Source organism: Herpailurus yagouaroundi, unplaced genomic scaffold (genome assembly GCF_014898765.1).
Source record: "Herpailurus yagouaroundi ecotype Mexico unplaced genomic scaffold, PumYag 162, whole genome shotgun sequence".
NCBI lineage: Eukaryota > Metazoa > Chordata > Mammalia > Carnivora > Felidae > Herpailurus > Herpailurus yagouaroundi.
In genome coordinates this window covers 55,361,377-55,382,242 of record NW_024412403.1, presented here as the reverse complement: position 1 = coordinate 55,382,242, position 20,866 = coordinate 55,361,377, and the positions used below count along the sequence as shown (strand labels likewise).

Genomic DNA, 20,866 nt, shown 5'->3' with positions numbered 1-20,866 from the left:
TGGCAAAAATTAAATCTGTGCTTTGACATACGGGTAAGGTAAATACAGGCACACTTAACAGAGCAAAGTGACCAGTTTGGGGATAAACAAGCTGAGATCAAGAGTGGGAGAAGGGGAACAAGGTAGGGAAAACTGATGTATAACTTTTTAGTTATTTGAAGACGCTGGGCCATGTAGAGGAAAGAGCACAAGCGTACCTCAAAGATACTGTGGGTTTGCTTCCAGACTACCACAATAAAGGGAGTGTCCCAATAGAGCCAGTCAAATGGATTTTTTGGTTTCCCAATGTGTATAAAGGTTATGTTTACACTATACTACAGTCTACTAGGTGTACAGTAGCATTATTTTAAAAAAGAATATATATTTTTTCACGTTTATTCTTTTTGAGAGAGAGAGAGAGCAGGGGAGGGGCAGAGAGAGAGGGAGACAGAGGATCTGAAGTGGGCTCTGAGCTGACAGGAGAGAGCCTGAGGTGGGCTTGAATTCACAAACTGTGAGATCATGACCTGAGTCCAAGCTGGACGCTTAACCAACTGAGCTGCCCAGGTGCCCCCCCCCCTTTCTTTTAATAGATAGAGAAAGAGCAAGCAGGGGAGAGGGGCAGAGGGAGAGAGACAGAGAGACAGAGACAGAGAGCGAGAGAGTGAGTGTGTGTTATGGAGGCTCAATGCTCAGCATGGAGCCCAATGTGGGACTTGATCCCACGACGCTGGGATCATGACCTGAGCTGAAATCAGGAGTCAGAAGCTCAACCGACAGAGCTACCCAGGCTCCTCAACAATGAAATATCTTAATTAAAAGTACTTTGTTGCTAAGAAATGCTAACCATCATCTGAGCTTTCAGCAAGCTGTAATCAATCACTGATCACAGATCACCACAACAAACATAATAATGAAGAAGTTTGAAATATTGCAAGAATTACCAAAGGGTGGCAGAGACATGAAGTGAGCAAATGCTGTTGGAAAAAAAGGTGCCGACAGTCTTGCTGTAAAGAGCAATGCCATAAAACGTCATTTGGTAAAAAATGAAATATGTGTGAAGTATCAACATAGTAGGATTTCGACTGCAAGTGTGAGCAGGCTAAGAGCTGCGATGTGTGGTGTTGCAGTTAATCCATCAGACTCTATGTCTTGGAGGTTTCAACCTTCACTGACAATATTCTCCCTTCCTCCCTTCCCCTTTACTTTTCTGTGACTGCCTCCTATAACTCTCCCAACTCTGATGCTTCTTTCCCCTTCTGTGACCATAGAACTAAATGAAATACATTCACTGCTATTCATTATATAGTGCTAAAAGTCATATCAACTAATAAAAATGTATTTTACATGTATTCAATTATATGTGACTAACTGCTGGAAACTTTACTAAATCAATACAACTGCTACAATCCCATAAGCTTGCCTTTTGAAATGGTCACACCATGTGTAAAGTAAACTAATTTAGTATGCACTCCCAACAGCTTTTTATTTAACCCAACAGGAAAAACGGTTCTTTTATCCTTTGTATAAGAAAGCGTATATAATCCAAATAACCTTTTTCTATCTTTTCACTTTAAATCATATGAACAAAAACTGTACTGTAGGTAATACAATGTAAGTGTTCGTATGTTAATAATCAATGGTTTAGAATTATCCCCAAATTACCTTAAGTCAAGTTTTCTGAATAAACTTTCTTTTTTTAAACTTAAAAGCTGTACATTTGCACATTGATACACGGGGACATGCAGAAGGAAGGCAGACACAAAATAATGGAAAAATACAGTTCCACGTTTCTTACAAAAATAATTAAAATAGGATGCAAGGCGAACGAAACTAGAATTTACCACCAACAGCAGAATAGATTTGGAGGAATCAAATGTGATCTGAGAGACACCCTACTCTACTGCACTCACCTGCATGGGGGATTCACATTTTAGGCTGAGGCAGACAAATAGCCTTGCCTCCCATCTGAAGGTGGAAAGTGACAAATGGTAGGGTGAGGTGCAAATGGAAGTAGCAGACACATGCATCATTACTGTGTCCAAGTAAAAGGCACATGGGCTGGGTTTGTCAGATGAACAGTCATCTGGACAAAGGTCACCACTCTATAAAATGACAAAAGACTTTCAAACAAATTAACACATTTGCCATGAGGGGAAAAAAATGTAGTTTTTAAAGAAAAAAATTCCCAGTTGTGAAAAATGCTGGACTAGATGACAGACACTGGTTAAAAGCATGAATTAAAGTCTCTGCCTTCAAACTGTTTACAATCCACAATTAGTCACACAAACATACTATTTCTTTTTACATGTGGTTTGTAAGCATTCCCCTGGTTCAAGCATGAAAAATGATTCTTCAAAGGATCTGTAAAAGGGGAAGTGGCCTATGGGTTGAAGAACAGAAGGCAAGAGAAAGGCATGGAGCATGTGGGGTTTTATGGAAAATGGTAACTGAGAATTTACTAGGAGGGTCAATACTCTGGTAACACCATATTAAGCTTGCAGATACTTGATGTAAATGAGCAGTAACAAGACAACATTCATTAGCTCAATCAGAAATATACTGAGCAAAAGCATTAAGAATGTGGGGGACAGAGAAAAAAACACACATTCCTTGTCTTTAGGAATTTAAAGCTTACATGGAGATGTCATAAATTCATGTAAAGACACACTTGAACACCAAATAAAGGCAGAGGCAGAAAGAGCCTTGGGGTATGAGGATGTCTCTCTGTCCTTGGAACTGGGCACCTCATTAATCACTTGCTCTGATTCAACTATAAGAAACAACAGAAAGGCTTAATCATTTGTTGTGGTGAGGTTATCAAGAAAGGGATTACAGAGAAGGTTGAGTAATGGCAAAATGAAGGAAGACTGTATACAGTATGAAGCAAACAGCTGAGTGAAACTTCGCATTCTGGTCAACTCTGTGACAAAAATCCATCATTACAGGATTTAAAGGGTCAAAGAGATACGCCCCATCCATCTGGATCTTTGGGACAGGGTTCTTCATGCTGGGCATGGGAGGGAGACCTGTTTTCATCCAAGAACATTATTCACACAGGCTATTGGTCTAATCTCGCAGATAACTAACCTCTTGCTAAAATACCGATTTTCAAAAATTTCCCATTAAAATAAAAATTCACATCATGGCTTCCAATTTTTTTCTTTAAATTTCCAATTGATTAGATAACCTAAGTGCATCTACTTTACAGACACAGTTTATTATTTATATATACATGATCCTCAGCAAATGCGGGCTCTCTTCTCTTTGACCCCAACCACCACAACACTGTATTAGCAGTAATAACAAATCACTGTTATTCAGAGTGGTATTAAATACATACCCTTTGTCATGGTATTTTGCCAACTTCATATATGACAATGACATTTTCATATACCAAAAAACAATACTCTATGTTAATATTTTAAAAATTGGGTCACAACATTAAGTATTTTTCTGGATCATTTATAAGAAAGGAAATTTGACCCTAAAAAGCACCTTAATGTTGTTAATGAAAACTGTACTAACTGTTCTCCAATTATTTGTTTTTAATGGTGGTTGGGGGAGGTGCCATCTAAAATCCAGTAATATTTCTAGCTATTATTGCCATCTAGATTTTCTTCAGCACAGTGAAAAGAGAATGGCAACCTTGGTGAGGTCCAGGAATAAAGAATCCTGTAAATGTCTATACAAATAAAGACAGCTGAGAGGCACCTGGGTGGCTCAGTGGTTTGAGGGTCTGACTCTTGATTTCGGCTCAGGTCATGATCTCACAGTTCATGGGATTGAGCCCCACTTGAGGCTCAGGGCTGACAGTGCGGAACCTACTTGGGATTCTCTCTCTCTCTCTCTCTCTCTCTCTCTCTCTCTCTCCCTCTCTCTCTCTCTGCTCCTCTACCCCCCCCCCCAAATAAACAAACAAATAACAAAGACAGCTGATTCTGGTGCAAATATGAGAAATACCACTATGATAAAAAAAACAAAACAAAACAAAAAACAAACAAACAAACAAAAACAACAAACAAACAAAAACAAACCTACCAGAACCGTGGAGATAAAAATTATCTGATTTTTTAAAAAAGAGATAGAACATATTTTTTTATTTTATAACACTGCAGGGGTCTAAGTGACCCCCAGCATAATAAATTTTGAAACAGTTGTATCTCTTCAAGGAGGCAGCAGAAATCACATTACACAAGGGTGGAAGAGGGAAGGGAGATACTTGAGAAGTGGCACCAATCTGTACGGTCTTAGTTCCAGGAGTTCTAACTCTAAAACTGTTCACTTAGGGGCGCCTGGGTGGCTCAGTCGGTTAAGCGGCCGACTTCGGCTCAGGTCATGATCTCGCGGTCCGTGAGTTCAAGCCCTGCGTCGGGCTCTGTGCTGACAGCTCAGAGCCTGCAGCCTGTTTCAGATTCTGTGTCTCCCTCTCTCTGACCCTCCCCCATTCATGCTCTGTCTCTCTCTGTCTCAAAAATAAATAAACGTTAAAAAAAAAAATTACAAAATTGTTCACTTAGATAATAAAACTCAACAGCACTATGTGACCTGAATTATTTTTACTAGGTATTTTTAATAGGGAGAAAACTAGACTATATTATGTGACAGAACACTGAATTAAGTTTATGGTTTTGACAGAATAAAAATATTTTAAGTCATACATTAACCTGTAAGACTTTCATGATAAAGCCACTCCAATAAAAATTATATACGTCAAAAAGTGACTTGAATAAGTGACCAGGGAATTGTTTGGTTCTACTATAGGAAAGTTATAAAGGAAAAACTGAGTTGGCTGTGGATATGGTTACCTAAATTGGCTGTAAAGATTATCATGGCAAGATTAGTTCATTTTCATATATAAAATTTTAAAAGGACTACTTTACTCCAATGTAGGTAAATCAGGGGAAACGTACATTTAATTAGCACAAATTTCAGAATTTCTTTTAAAATATAATTTTTTTAGGGACAGCTGGGTGGCTCAGTAGGTTAAGTGTCTGACTCTTGACCTTCGCTCAGGTCATGATCTCCTGGTTCGTGAGATTGGGCCCTGCGTCAGGCCTGCTTGGCATTCTCTCTCTCTCCCTCTCAGTCTCTGCCCTTCTCCTGCTTATGTTCCTCCCCACCTCTGGAAATAAATACATAAACTTTTAAAATAAATGAATTACATAAAATGTAATTTTGCTAATTTTTAAAAAGTAGATAGGGATCTGGGTAAAGAAAACATTATTTGATTTCTGAAAATGTATTACTCAATTCATACATTAACTAATTTGAATTGTAAAATGTGAGTTTTCTTCTAAAATATGTGCTCACTAAGGCATACTAATTTAGATTTTCTCTTTTTTTTAAATATTTTTTTAACGTTTTATTTATTTTTGAGACAGAGAGAGACAGAGCATGAACGGGGGAGGGGCAGAGAGAGAGGGAGACACAGAATCGGAAGCAGGCTCCAGGCTCTGAGCCATCTGCCCAGAGCCCGACGCGGGGCTCGAACTCACGGACCGCGAGATCGTGACCTGAGCTGAAGTCGGACGCTTAACTTACTGAGCCACCCAGGTGCCCCTAGATTTTCTCTTTACAAAACAATTTGCAGCATGAATTTGTAATTTTTCAAACAGTACAAAAATTAATTTTTATCTACATCCCTTGAATGATCATCAATTTCAAAGTAATCAAGAGTTACTATAGTAACATCTTACAGGATATTGGAGTATGAGGTCCCTCCATCAATCTAAAAATTAATATCTGAAACCAATACCAAAATGAGTTCTAAGAGACTCAGTTTAAATTCTCAGTATATCACTTGCTGTGGGATCTATTTTTTGTCACTAGTCATGGGTTCCTTATAAAGTTTTTATAATTTTATTCTATTTGAATATTTAACTGTTAGTGTTTACTAACTAAAAGGACTGATATTTCCAAAATCAAGTAGTTAGCTCACTTAACTATCTTAACTTATCTATCTGGTTAGAGGCTATCAATCACACTGAATAGTATCTGCAAGTTGAGCAAATGATATAATTAGTTTTGTTGGTTCTTGTGTTTTAGCTTTGTGTTTTAGTAGGCTTTCATTGTGTTAACATGCCCTGATAAAAATAGTAAATAATTACTTTGTAAAGAAGTATCAAATACAGACAAACTTAAGTTTTCTTATCAGGAATAAAAACTATACTACCATTTTAGAGGTGCCTGGATGGCTCGGTGGGTTAAGCATCTGACTCTTGGTTTTGGCTCAGGTCACAATCTCACAGTTTGTGGGTGAACCCCCACATTGGGCTCTATGCTGACAGTGTGGAGCCTGCTTGGGATTCTCTCTCTCTCTCTCTCTCTCTCTCTCTCTCTCTCTCTCTCTGCTCCTCCCTCAGTTGTGCATTTTCTCTCTCTCTCTCGAAATAAATAAACTTAAAACAAAAAACTACCATTTATAGCATTTTAAGCTCTACAACAGAATGCTTGTATGTACATGCTTTATTTGCATTTTACTCAACCCTATGAGGGCAGGCATCTTTATTGACCTTTTACAGAGCTGGAAACTCAGAAAGGTCTGAGAAGGGAGAAAGCCAAGTATGAGAGCTCAAGCTCTATTACTACTAACTTGCATCCTTGGATAAATCACATAAGTGTTCTGGATCTCAGTGTCATCTTTAGCTTTTGCAAACAACCTCCCCCCCCCTCCCCCCCAAAAAACACCTACCTTCTGGGTTATTCTAAGTTAAATATTTATAAAAGAACTCTGGGAAGAATAAAGCAATATTCAAAAGTTGATTATTATCATCTCAAAAATAAACATTCAAATATTTTTTTCTAATGCAGTGAGAAAGTCCTGATATCTGGAACATAGGAATGGCAAAGGTCTCAGAAACAAGGCCTATTGTGAAGCATGGAGTCCCATGTCTTTGGTTTAATTACCCACATACCCCAAAAGTAGTGGGGACCCTAATTACTCAGAAAATCCCCTATAAAATAAGTCATTTCATTAGACATAGCCAAAAGTGACTGGCAGAGGAGAGAAATGTCAATTGGCCGCTGAGGGTGGACCCAAAAGCTTTCTCATGGAAAAGCAAAGAGGAAATTCAAAAGAAGAGTTAAGAATTATTTAATACACATGGGCACCGGGGAGGCTTAGTCAGTTAAGTGTCTGGACTCTTGATCTCAGCTCAGGTCATGATCTCACAGTTCCTGAGATTGAGCCCTAAGGTGAGCTCCATGCTGACAGCGAGGAGCCCACTTGGGATTCTCTCTCTCCCTCTCGCCACACGCTCACTCTCTCTCTCTCTCTCTCCCAATATAAATAAATAAACTTAAAAAAAAAAGAATCATTTAACAGATGGAGAAAAATGTGACTGTAACTTAACTGTTCACATAGGTCTCACCAAATTACAAATTATAAAGTAATTGTTGTTTGGGATAAATGTGTTGAATTTTCAAAAAGATTCAAAAGGCATTCTGAATGCTTTAAGTAAGGACACATATAAACAAAATTTTAAATAAAGTTCCCAGGATAAATATATAAGATAAAGTGTTTAAGGGAACAGCAAAGTTTCATCCCCCTGGAAATCACTTATGTGTAACACCAGTTTTTCAAGGATGCTGGAAAAATGAGGTTCCACTCTAGTTTAGTAGTATGCAAGGTGCCACAGCATGCTTCTAAGAATTCAGACACTGTGCAGTACATGATATGTGATAGTAAACAAAAATTCTCTCCACAATTATAATGTATGAGAAAATGAGAGTCTACCTTCTTTGGAGAAGAATCAATTTCTAATAAAGCCAAGCAAGGGAATAAGTAGGTTAGTCTTATCTTAAATATGAAGCAAGAACTAATTGGTAAAAACTCCATGGAGTTTTATAGTGACAAGAATCTTTGCTAGAGTACCGATGGCAACGGATACCAACATTTACAAAAGGCTATTAGAGTTTACCTTCACGTTGCATTTTATTGCATTTAATTCCATCACTGTTTTATTGACATACAACTGAACCTTCAAACTTGTCAGCCTGGTCTCATGTTTTATGTCTTTACACCATCATTTCCTGTTAGTTACACATATTCTAAGCTCAGGGGTAAAACAACCTTTCTTGTTCCTGAAACTGTTCTTACTATCCCACATCTGCTTTTATCCCTGCCTTTCTCTCTGAATCCTATACTAAATCCTACGACAGATTCCATCAATTCCATAAGGCCTTTTCTGAAATATCCCTACTGCCCCCAGCACAAGCAGACTTTTCCCATTACAACTGTGACATTTTATTACTCCCATTGTTTTAAGTTTATTTATTTATTTTGAGAGAGACAGAGATAGCACGAATGGAGAAGGGGCAGACAGAAAAAGAGAGAGAGAGAGAATTCCAAGCAGGCTCTGTGCTATCAGCAGGGCTCGAACACACAAACCACAAGACCATGACCTAAGATGAAACCGAGTCAGATGCTTAACCAATTGAGCCCATGCACTCTATTGTTACCTTTTTTTGCCATAATTACTCAAACCTCTTATCTCATAGGCATCTAAGTGAGCAAGGTATATGAAGAGTATGGGAGTCAAACAGTCAAGAGTATCCCAGCTCCACAGTGCATGACTGATGAAGATATTAACTCCCAAGAGCCTTAGATCCCTGCTCTGAAGAATGGGGAAAATCATTTCTGACTTAACAGGCTTGTGCTTACGTAAAACATCAAGCTTGGAATGAACCAATTAATCAATAAATGCATGCATTTTGCCTCATGCCCCTGATCCTACAAAAAAGAAGGGAGGGGGTATTACAAAGTCACTCAAAACTATTTTTTTTCCTCAAAACTATTTTTAACTTTCCAAATCCTCTCCTCTTCTTTGCACTGACTCTGCTCTTCCTGAAGGTCTAGTATGCAATCTTCTAAAATGAATGTAAATTAATTAATTATGATCATTAGTTTAAGTGACAAGTGGAAGGTTCCAGCAATTCTTTGGGCAAAAATGCAGACTTGTAGTTCTGTATTTGTAAGAGTATGGACATAAAGATGTGAAAAGGAAAAGGAAGGCTGTTTCTGTGTCCCTAACAAGCAGTCAGTCACACAGTTAGAGCTTGGGAGCATCCACAACACTGTACCATCATGCACACTGCTGAATTGAAGAAAACAACCCAGGTTATAGCCTTAAGATAGTATTTTTTAAAATTACTTATAACCAGTTATTGCTCTAATGAGATTCATCAGAGAACATGAAACCCTCATTCAACCCTTCCCCCCGCCCGTTTTTTTTTTTTTCAACAACGCAAACTAGTACCGGGCAGTAATTCAAGAAACTGAAAACAAATCCCACAATGGGTGTTTCCTCTCACCAGATGCACTAAAATAGAAGATAATCAGGAGCAAGAAAAGCGTCGGAGAAAGTTTTAACAGATAAAAAAAATAAACTCTCCAAAGCTGTATTACTTACTAATCACTTCTGTTTTAAAAATATATCCCTTTTTAAGTATTCACATTCACACAAAAACCATACTGATAGAATATGTCTTCTTCCTTTAGAGAACACATTTAAAATTTGGTGTTTAAAATGAAGAGGTTACACATATGAAACTTTTAAAAATGCCTGCCTGGGCGTGAGGGCCTTGAGGAACGGAGACCTTATTCGTCACTAGCAACCACCACAAGACCTGGTATACTCAAGTCACTCGATAAGCTTTTGTTGCTTAAGCTGACATTGCAGTTAAGGCTGCAATATTAACACACAAAAAAGCACCAGCACAATTACGTGCACTTTAATGTAATTTCAAAACCATTTAGTAAATAAATTGAAACAAGTCAGTATCACTTATGGCTAGAAACCAATTATATAATAATTCAGAAAGTAGCTGAACCTTCCACACTTAACTACAAATGAGAGCAGTTTGTAAGAGCAACTGGAAACGAGGCAAATTGCAAGGTGGAAGATCCACCCCCACCTGTAGTAGATTGCAGGAGGCCACCCTAACAGATTTCATTACAGTGCCACCAGGACAAATATTGTGAACCTAAGTAAGTAATTAGCAAGAGATTTCCTGTATGAAAATAATACTTCCTCCTCTTAAAAATGGCCACCTATTGGGTTTGTAAATTAGCGGTATTTAAGAAAAGGCAAACAATATACTTAGGATAGGCTGCATGTTATCAAAAAACAGCAATCCAAAAACAAACTCAAGTGTTTAATTATAGGAAGCTAATGCGGTTCCCTATGAGGTTTTAGATAATTGTTTATTTTACCATATAAACATGACTATAAAAAAATCTAAGGCCATTTACTGGGAAAGTGCTACTGTTAATTACTGTTATACTAGCTGAAATCTACCGAAACATTTAAAATCATGTGGGCTACTGGAATTGATTTTAATTTTCCAGGTGCCCCACATAGTTGAAATCCTGCCTTTAACAACAGCCAATTGACAAAGTCTGTGCGATCATTAATTACATAACAACTATGCTAATCATATACTCTGGATTCAAATATCCTTTAACACTGCATAAGAAATATTTATGTTACATGTTAGCCTGATAAACAACTCAATAAAACCACAGCAATTGGAAGAATTATTTTCCCACATACTGAGATGTCTAATAAAATGTGTCACTTGAAACTCTGTATTTTTGTCCCCTGCTGGTTCAACTTTTCATAGAACTTAACCAAATGTTTGGGTGGCAGGGGTTTTCATGAATCAAGATTGTTAGCAAGCTACAAGGTTGAAGGAACACTGTGAGAATTACTCCTTTCAAGTTTAACCTAACAACCACATTGCTTTGCTTTTCCTTCACTTGCTAAATCCATTACATAATACATTTAAAAAGCATGATGAATTCACATTAATTTCCGAGTAATTTAACAACAGACTGGTATACAGTTTTTGAAGGAATTTAGTCACTGATAGGGTTTCAGAATTGATTAATGTCCCACCTCTCGAAACAGCCTTCCTGCATGGAAATGTTTCTGTGTATACAGTGTTTACATGCCTGCACATACCACAATTTATCATGTTTCACTGCCGTGCATTCCTTTACTGGTTTTAAATATGCATGCTGCAATACCTACAGAACAGAAATAAGTCAAAGGCACAATAATGGTGCTTATTACAAAAAAAGGAGGTGGAAAGGATATAAATTGGTGTCCAATTTCCTCATTCTAAGAACATTAAAAAAAAAAGGGGGCTGAGACCCAGAAATTGACTTAGATACTGTCACAAGGTTATTTAGCATTAGGACTAGATCAAGACTTTTTCCCATGACACAACTTGAGTAACCTAAGATTATTATCTTTACCATGGGCATTCTGAGAGCAGAAGCTGGGTTCCTAGAAAAAAATTTTTAAACCCATCATTCATAATAAATAAATTACCATTCATAAAAATCAACCCTCTACATCAATCCATGAAGTATATGCAATGAAAAAACTTGGTAATTAATTGTTCTTGGCACCTCCACCAGCATTTGCAAGGTGGACTTGGAATTCAGGAATAGGAACAAAGCTCTTATGTTTTCACTGAACACTTGCTTCAGGATTCACCTTTGTGCTGCTAGACCTTTGGCAGAGACTCCACATTTGCTGACAGGGGTATGGGATTGGTTGCTCACAGCCACCATTAAACCTTGTCATTGTAACCTACCTCCTTGGCCATGTCTGTGTATTTCTGCTTTTCCTTTGGATCTAGAACAGCCCACCAATCAGCCAGTATCTTGGTAGCACCTCGGTTATCAAGCCGGGGGTGTTCCTGTCGTACAAGGGAGCGATGACGTTTGCAAAATAAGAGAAATGCATTCATTGGTCTCCGGGCTCGTTGTTCTGGTGATTCATCATCAGTCTCACCAACATCTTGCTCTAGGCCATCGGCCCCAAGAAGTTGAACCTATTACCAACCAAAACAAAAGCCAGATGTTTAACACATCCTGGACAATTTTGCTTTAACAATCAGTTTGGCTTTCAAATTGTATTTTTTTACCTTCATTTAAACAACTTACAAATTGGAAAAAAATTAATCATCAGCCACTATTAGTGGTTGATAACCAACTTACAATGCCTTCTGCTTAGTTTCTATAGCAACCTGTGCATGTCTCTATTACAGAATATATCATGTTATAATTGCTAACATTTTCCCCCTCACTAAACAGTGAACTCTTTGAGGACAAAAGTTATTTACCTTTACAACCACGGCATCTAGTTCAATGGCTAGTACAACATCAGTACCTAACTAACTGCTCAATAAATAAATAAACTCATGCTGTGATATATGTGTTTCAAGATTAACAACATTTACACACAAACAAAAATATATGAATATTAGTTGTTTCTCCTGTTTGGAAAGTGCTTTTCTACAGCTAATAATATGAGTGTTTAACATAAAAGTAGACTAAAAAATGTAATGTATGCACATCACAAGTGGAGCCTCCTATTGTAAAAATCAAAATAGACATTTAACATTATTTGAAGGAGGAACCATGTAGTAAATTTTCAAGCCTGTAAATATCATTTAGTGAAATGCTATGATGACAGGAGTAAATTCACTTGGGCTTAAACCTTCAAAATAGATTCTGAATCCCCCCTTTCGCTCAGCATTTCATTCAATTCCCGGTCTTCAAGGACTTCCACAAAGCTCTGATCCCACCCATCCCATCTGCGTAACTGTCAATCCCACTGCCTGAGCCTATGGCCTAGTCTCTCTGCTTCCTTTTCTTTTTTAATTTTTTAAAATGCTTATTATTTTTGAGAGAGAGAGACAAAGAGAGAGAACAAGTTGGGTAGGGGAAGAGAGAAGGGGGGGGGCAGGGGATCCAAAGCAGGCTCTGCACTGACAGTAGCCAGACTGATTTGGGGCTCAAACTCATGAACCATGAGTTTGTGACCTGAGCCGAAGTTGGACACTCAAAAGACTGAACCATGCAAGTGCCCCGGGCCTAGTCTTTCTGCTTCTAATCTCTTTCGGTACTTCTTGCACATGGCTGCAGATACCTCTGATCACAGAATCTCAGAATATATTAGGACTGTTAAATATCTTCTAAGGCTAAAATATGATTCTATGAGATTTCTTGAAAACAGTACAACCACAAACAGAAGTCCAGAAGGCTTACTAAAGCTATGTCTTTAATTTCTTGTTTCATAGTTAAAATCAAGAAGGACTAAGGTAGTTGTTAATCTGCATCATATAGTAGAGCATTACTTCTTCAATTTGAGTGGGCAGTGGAATCCCTGGAGGTCTTGTTAAATGAAACACAGATTGTTGGGTCCCATTCCCAGAGTTTCCAATTCTGTAGGTCTGGAGTGGGCCTCCAGAATTCATATTTGTAAAAGTTCACAGGTGATATTGATGTTTTTGGTCTGAAGATCACACTCCGAGAACCACTACTGTAAGGCAACGGTGTTCTTCTACATCATGTTTTATTGGGAAACTGCGACAGCTACTCTAGTATGAATCACTAGCTTAATCCAATTTGGTATTTTTAAAGTCTTGTAAGTTTAAATTAAATATTGCAAATGCATTTAATTAACCATCAATTATCTTCAAACAAAATAATATGGTGGAACAATCTTGAAGTCATAGCTATCTGATTTGGAAATACATTAGAGATTATTATTGGGAGTGAAGGCTATAGATTTCACTTCCTCATTATGTATACAATCATTAACAATTATTTGCATTTTTAAGGAATATTTATTTAGCATTCTGAATGCTAAATAAAAAGGAATATTTAGTTAGCTTTCAAAACTAAGAAGCTACGAAAAATCAAGACATAAAAAGTATATTACGTAGGTTGAAGAAGTAATTACATTTTCCCTTCAGAAAAGAATAACTTTTGATTCAGTTACTAAGTTATAAAACTCAAGCCAAGAGCTGGAAAAAAAGATAAATAAGACAAGATCCTGGACCAAGGAACTTACTGCTTGTGGAGGGTGGAGGGGCGGGGGGAGAAAGAGAGAAAAGCAAATTAATTAAAAAGCAGTATGATGACTATTACAAGGAGCCAGTGTTATAGTGAAGCACTAGTGGAAGGGTGGAAGCTCACCAAAGTCTCCCTAGAAACCGTGTTGTCTGAGCTAGATTCTGAAAGATGAATCAGAATGTGTCAGGTAGTCAATGGAGAGACACGGAAACCGAAAAAGGATTAAGGCTCGATGACTGACTGATGTACAGTTCAATAGCACTGGTAGATATAAGACTAGAACATGGACCCAGGACATGAGGTTGTAGAAGTAGGTATGGACGGACGTACTTCATGAAGAATGTGCTCTGTCATGTAAAATAACATGCATTTAATCCTATAAATAAGTAGTTGCAGACTGTAAAAAACAAAACAAAACAAACAAAACAAAACAAAACAAAAAACACCTTAGGGGGAACAACATAGGTTATCATATTTTACTAGATTATTTATTTTGCCAAATATGAATATTAAAAAATGTTGGCAACTACTATTTAATGTCACAATTATCTCATTAAATTAACCCCAAAAATGAATAAACAAATGAATAAATAGATAAAATTATATACAAGTGAAAAACTCTCTATCTGGACTTAAATTTTTCTTTCACCAGGGCCCAGTAATACTTTGTAACAAATCAACACTTGTACCAGACCAGGATATGGAAACCACAGCTGGATGCAATAGAGAGCCATGAGTGGTTTTCAGCATAGAAGAGACATCACCAGATCTGTACTTTAGGATAACTCCTATCAGCAGTGTAAAGCATGAATTATAATATCAAAACGAGAAGCAATCCAAACTAGAGAAACCATTTCAAAGTTTGTTTCAGCTGTCCAGGTGAGAAAGGAGACAGGGCTGAATTAAGGCCGTAATGATAAGAATGGAGAAGTGAGAACACAGACAGTATTTATTTATGAGGTAGAGCCAAGACAGTTGGTATCCAATTGGATTTAACGGTTAAAAAAGGAAGAGTGCTTCTATCTACCTTTAGTGGCAAGATTCCTTCATACACACCAGAGAATGCTTTTTCTCAAATGAGAGAAATTAGATAGGGTTGGGAGCAGAAAGATCGGTATCGGGTAGGCAAAATGTCAGGTGGTTCTCAGCAGAGAAGTCTTGGCTGGGATTATGAACTGAGGTAAGAATACAAAGAAGGCAAGACTAGAAAAGTGGATGAGATCACCAGGTGTGGACTGAAAAGAGAAGGGAATTCAATGATTCCATTCTTTCTCTCAGTAACTGCGTACTGGGCAACTGATAGGGACCAGGCACTGTTCTAGGTGGTGCGGGTAAATCCATGAGCATATGAATTCCCTGCCTTCATGAAGCAGAAGAACAGCACAGCCAGGCTTTCGTTCTGAACAGATCCCTCTGGCTGCTCTGTTGAGCAAAGACTGGAAAAGCAAGAGCAGAGGCAGGCAGAGCAGCAGAATATATGCTAATCTGCACTAGAAATGGTGGTGGTTTGGACCAAGGAGGCTGTGGTGACCTTGCTAAGGAGGAGTCAAACTGAGAACATATGTAGAAGGTATGGCTTGAGAATATGCAAATAGATGGATGGATGCATATGAGACATGAGCAAAAGAAAACAGATAAGCTTTCTGATCTCACCAACCAGAAAGTTGGGGGCTCCCATTTACTGAGAAAGGGAAGATACAGGATGATGGGGTTCAAAGTTTCATTTTGAACACATTCAGACAGAGGTTCTGATTGGAGATCTAAGTGGATATGTTAAGAAAACAGTCAAAAATATCAGTGTAGAATTTAAGGATTGAGAAAGAAATTAAGAAGCCCACAGTGGGCCACCTGGGTGGCTCAGTAGGGTTAAGCGTCTGAGCATCTGATCAGGTTGTGATCTCACGGTGCATGAGTTTGAGTCCTACACTGGGCTCTGCATGGACAGTGAGGAGCCTGTTTGGGATTCTCTCTCTCTCTCTGCCCCTCCCCTGCTCGCTCTTTCTCTTTCTCTCAAAAAATAAAGAAACAAAAATTAATTTTTTCTTAAAACAAGCCCAGAGAACACCAATATTTGAGGGCAGAATAATGGAGGGGCATCAAGAGAATGAAGGTAGGAAGGTGAGGCTGGGAGTAGAAACAGTAACAGAAGGCAGCCTCCAGGACCAAGTGATCGACAGGCACAAATATGTCAGAAAGATCAAATCAGTATCAACTTGGCAATGTCCTCAAATAGAATGAGTAACAGTGGTCTCTCTGAAAAGAGAAGGGGAAGGAAAAGATGGGTGAGTGAAATAAGTATACAGATGAGTAGAGGAAGCTGAAGGAATCGTTTCTGGCGGCCTCTATTTTCTCTGTAAAAGAGGAGAAAAAGATCAACAGTGAGAGAGACTAAAGAGGATCCAGATAAGATGTCTGAGAAACAGGAAAAACAGAAAAAAATGTAAGCTGACCCAAGCCTAGAACAAAAGACTGAATGGATGTCAAAGGTCTGCAGGATACTAAAAACAGGCTTATAAAAGTTGTAGTGACACGAAATATGTACTCATTTATTCTTCCATTGAACATACATCTTTTCAATACTTGCTATGTGCCAGGCATCATTCTAGGTTCCAAGGAGTAAGAGGAGGATATGTGGGGCAATACCTCTGCTCTTACTGAGCTTATATTCTAGTCTGGCAAGACAGACATACACAGGTATACAGCTAAGCGCAAGTTAAATGGTAAGAAAAGCCAGGAAGGAAATCCTTGGACATGGAATGAGTTGGGTGGGAGGGTCACCTGGGATGATGAAGCCCCATCTCTTGGGGAGGTAGTCCTTGTGCTGAGAGCTGAATGAGGAGGAGGAGGAACCAGTTCCGCGTAGACTTGGAGGAATGTGTGGCTTTCTAAAGTCACCTGCATGGCTGTGTGACCTTCTAAATGAGAGCTGGCTGCTTAAGCATGAGACCAGAGAAGGGGACGGAGAGGACTGACTGACCACGGAGGACTGGTGGGGGTGAAAACAGCCAGATGTCATGAAGGCAGTGGAGATGAGGGCTGGAGCAGCTGCAAGACTGTCCACAGGAGGCAGGGCTAGGCTGAAGCAGAGAGAGGCCAGAGGGGCAACGAGATGGGTGCCAGGCAAGTGCATCAAATTTTATAAATACCCCCATCTCCACTGCATTGGAGTGCTACCATATTACCTGAAAATCATTAGTTAATAGACAGAAATACCACTGAAGAAGATCTGTTTCTGTCTAAATGATTAGGAAGTACAGATACTTTAGGAACCCTCAATATCTGGAATAAACATATACATTAAGTAAATAGGATTCAAGTTATACAGACTTTTAGAAATGCATCTTTCTCACCAATCACTGTAGTTTCTGGAATGAATATTCAAAACTTCTATGTTAAACAGAAGAATTACCTTATCAATATCCTCCTCTTCGTCTTCCTCTTCCTCCTCTTCTGAAAAGTCAAGCAGTTTCTTTGCTAGCAATGGATGCCACTGAAGACACTTTCGTTTTGGTCGTTTTCCAGCCCCTTCTCCGTCTGCTGAGTGATCTTTATTTCTATTACTGCCTTTCATTACTGTGACCTGTGGTAAGGAAAAAAAGGAGAGAAACAGAGAGAAATCAAAGTAAATTTGATTAAAATTTGTTTATTTAGCTTCCTTAGCTTTAATTGGATTATAGTTTTAATGACTAAAGTATCTACCAGCTCAGGCATTTACTGGATTCAGTAAGAATTCTAAGTACATAATCAAACATTCATTTTAGTTGGCTGAATGGAGCTAATAAAATTTGCCTTTTGTGAAATCTACTTCCTTCCACTCCCTAACTTCAGAACTCAAAACCCGAATACAGCAGTAGGATGCCTACAAGTTACTGTCACCTGTTCACACTTACTCAGGGTAGTGTTTCTCAAAGCTGTGCATCAGAAGACTGTGAAAAGATAGAGAGAAGAGGTGCTCACAGAGGTGGCCCTCCACACATTCTCCAATGGCTCCCATTTTATTGTAATAATTTACGTTTTGCACTCTACCATAAGATAAATCTGAGCCTGGAGGGTTAGTAAGCAGAAAAAATACTCTGTAAGAATCAAATGTTTGGATTAAAATAAAACTATTTCACAAGATGACACACAATTTTTAAAAAGTAGCGGTGTGCAGCCTCCAAGGACCCAGTGCATGAAGTCACTGTAGGTCACTTAGCAAGATGAGCAGCCTCTGTCCCATCTGTGACACACATAATCAAATATTTTGCATCTCTTCATTACATATGCACCCGAATCCAGTAACCAAGTTTTGCTCCCTAGGCTTTTTGTTCTTGCTCTTCCCCTAAAAGTTGATTGGCTGAAATAGCTAAGCAATGACCAGCCTATGATGTGACAAAATCTTTTCAGAAGCCTAGAAACTAAGTTACTTTTGGATGACTTGAAAAACATTTTTTCTTAAAGATAAAAACAACACACATTCTAAAATAGCACTAAAAATAGCACAAAATGAGGTTTGCATTCTCCATCACACCCAGCACCACAGCCGAGAGGTAAATCACACATGTCAATTTCTTATATGCATTCTCACAGTATTTTCCTAGTTCAACAGTTCTCATTCATTCATTTTAAGTAACAATATACAAATTATTGTCCATATGTACTCATGCAAAAATTCAAATATCCAAATGCTATCAACTTAAATGGTTCATGTTGACGATTACAAACACAAACACAGTTGCTGATATCACAGAAAAGTATAGCCTTTTTGGTCAGTAAAAGTGTGCATTGGTCCAAATGCTTGCAAAGTGGTATCAATAAACTTCTAATGCCATGTTGCTAAAACTAGATTTTCATAAAGTTTCAAGATTCATTCTGTTCTGAAGCCTTTGAAACAATATGGCATAGGCAAATTTATCCTGTCATTGTTTCATGTTTCATGCTTAGGTCTTCCTCATTTCAAAACAAAACAAAAAAAATCATTAATATTTCTCTCTAGAACTGGCATGATTTCATTATAAAAAAGAATTTTAATACTGGACCAATCTGTAATTCATTCTGATAAAGGAAATAAGGATCTTATTCTTTTTTTCCCAAATAACTAGCCAACTCTCCCAACAGCATTTGTTAACTAATCCAGCTTTTTCTCATTCCTTTGAAATGACCCTTTTATCCTACACTAAATTACTATCTATTTCTGGATTCTCTTCTGTCAATGATCATTTGCCTCTAACCTGTTTGCCTATCCTTTGACCAATTTTAAAAACCTTAGGGACTACATCATTCTGTATCTTCTTTTATATACAAATACAGCAGTAAACACAGCCATTTAGAAATTTTAATTTGCACAGATCATGCTCATCTAAGCCAATACATCTTTACCGTCCTCATTTTGTAATAACTACAGAATATTCCAAAATAAAAATGTATTGCAATTTATTCAATCATTCCAGTATTGATAATCAGATTATTTCTTGTGCTGCAGTAAAATCTTTATTTTAATAAAAATTTTTAAATCTCCATCTTTATAAAAATCTTCAATTTATTAAAAGCTATGTTTAGTCAAAAGAAGGAGGAAGAGGAAAAGAAAAACATGTTCCTATGGCCTTTTTAGCAAGAAACTTCTGCTGAGTCTCTGAGGCAATTATATGATTCATGTGGCTGCCTCAAGAGTGTAAAAAGTTACTGAAAACTCTAAATGGAATTAGTTATCTGCTATGCTCTTAAAAAGCAACAAAGGTTTCTCGTGAACTGATAGACCATAGACCATTTAACAATTCTCATTCTATCTACAAATAAAATTTGGCACAGGCAACCCAATTTCCAAAAATACCAATGCTATGTAGAGAGAAGAGGAAGCCGTTATTTTTGTGGCTTATTAATCACTTCAGGATGAGCTGCTTGAGTGGCAAGTAAACCCATATGGTGGCCCCAATATTTTCGGAGGTATAACATTTTTATGGCCTTTTGTTTTGCACTTAAAAAAAATCCTTTTAACATTTCTTATAAGGCCGGTTTAGTGGTTATGAACTCCTTTAATTTTTGTTTGTTTGGGAAACTTTATCTCTCCTTTAATTCAGAATAATCTTGCCAGGTAGATTATTCTTAGTTGTAGGTTCCCCCGCCCCCCTTTCAATCCTTTGAATGTATCATGCCACTCCCTCCCTTCTGGCCTACAAATATTGCTGCTAAATATTTGATGGGTCTTATAGGGGTACCCTTGTATGTAACTAGTTGCTTTTCTCTTGCTGCTTTTAAGACTCTCTTTAATTTTTGGGGCGCCTGGGTGGCACAGTCGGTTAAGCGTCCGACTTCAGCCAGGTCACGATCTCGCGGTCCGGGAGTTCGAGCCCCGCGTCAGGCTCTGGGCTGGTGGCTCAGAGCCTGGAGCCTGTTTCCGATTCTGTGTCTCCCTCTCTCTCTGCCCCTCCCCCGTTCATGCTCTGTCTCTCTCTGTCCCAAAAAAATAAATAAACGTTGAAAAAAAAATAAAAAAAAAAAGATTCTCTTTAATTTTTGACATTTTAATTATGATGTGTCTTGGTGTGGATCTCTTTTGAATGCATCTGGTCAGGTGCTCTCTGTGTGTCTGTTTTCTTCTCCATGTTAGTGAAGTTTTCAGCTATTACTTCTTCAAGAAGTTTTTCCCTCTCTCTTCTCCTCCTGGCACCCCTATAATGTGAATGTTAGCATCCTGTTACTGTCCCAAAGGTTCCTTAAGCCTTATTTTTTACAAAATGATTTCAGGAGTAGTGACTCATCACTTACATATAACACCCAGTGCTCATCCCAACAAGTGCTCTCCTTAGTGCATCCTTATTTTTTTTAATTGTTTTCTTTTTGCTGTTCATCTGGGGTGATTTCCACTACCCTGCCTTTTAGATGTCTGTTCTGTTCTGCATCATCTACTTTGCTGTTGATTCCCTTCAGTATATTTTTCATTTTGGTTATTGTATTCAGCTCTGACTGGTTCTTTTCTATATTTTCCTTCTCTTTGTTGAAGTTCTCACTGGGCTCATTCATTCGTCTCCCAAG

General features: G+C 38.1%; 1 protein-coding gene across 6 annotated transcripts in view; it reads right to left on the bottom strand.

The window, feature by feature from the left end:
* Positions 1-20,866, bottom strand: part of BBX (BBX high mobility group box domain containing) — a 285,252-nt gene that overhangs the window by 85,263 nt on the left and 179,123 nt on the right. For all 6 annotated transcript variants that reach the window (XM_040484409.1, XM_040484412.1, XM_040484408.1 and 3 more), the window contains 2 exons: positions 17,265-17,435; positions 11,587-11,826 (listed from right to left, as the gene is read on the bottom strand). In XM_040484409.1, coding sequence (XP_040340343.1) covers positions 11,587-11,826; positions 17,265-17,426 — 402 coding nt within the window. In that variant the 5' untranslated portion in view covers positions 17,427-17,435. The remainder of the gene's footprint in view (positions 1-11,586; positions 11,827-17,264; positions 17,436-20,866) is intronic.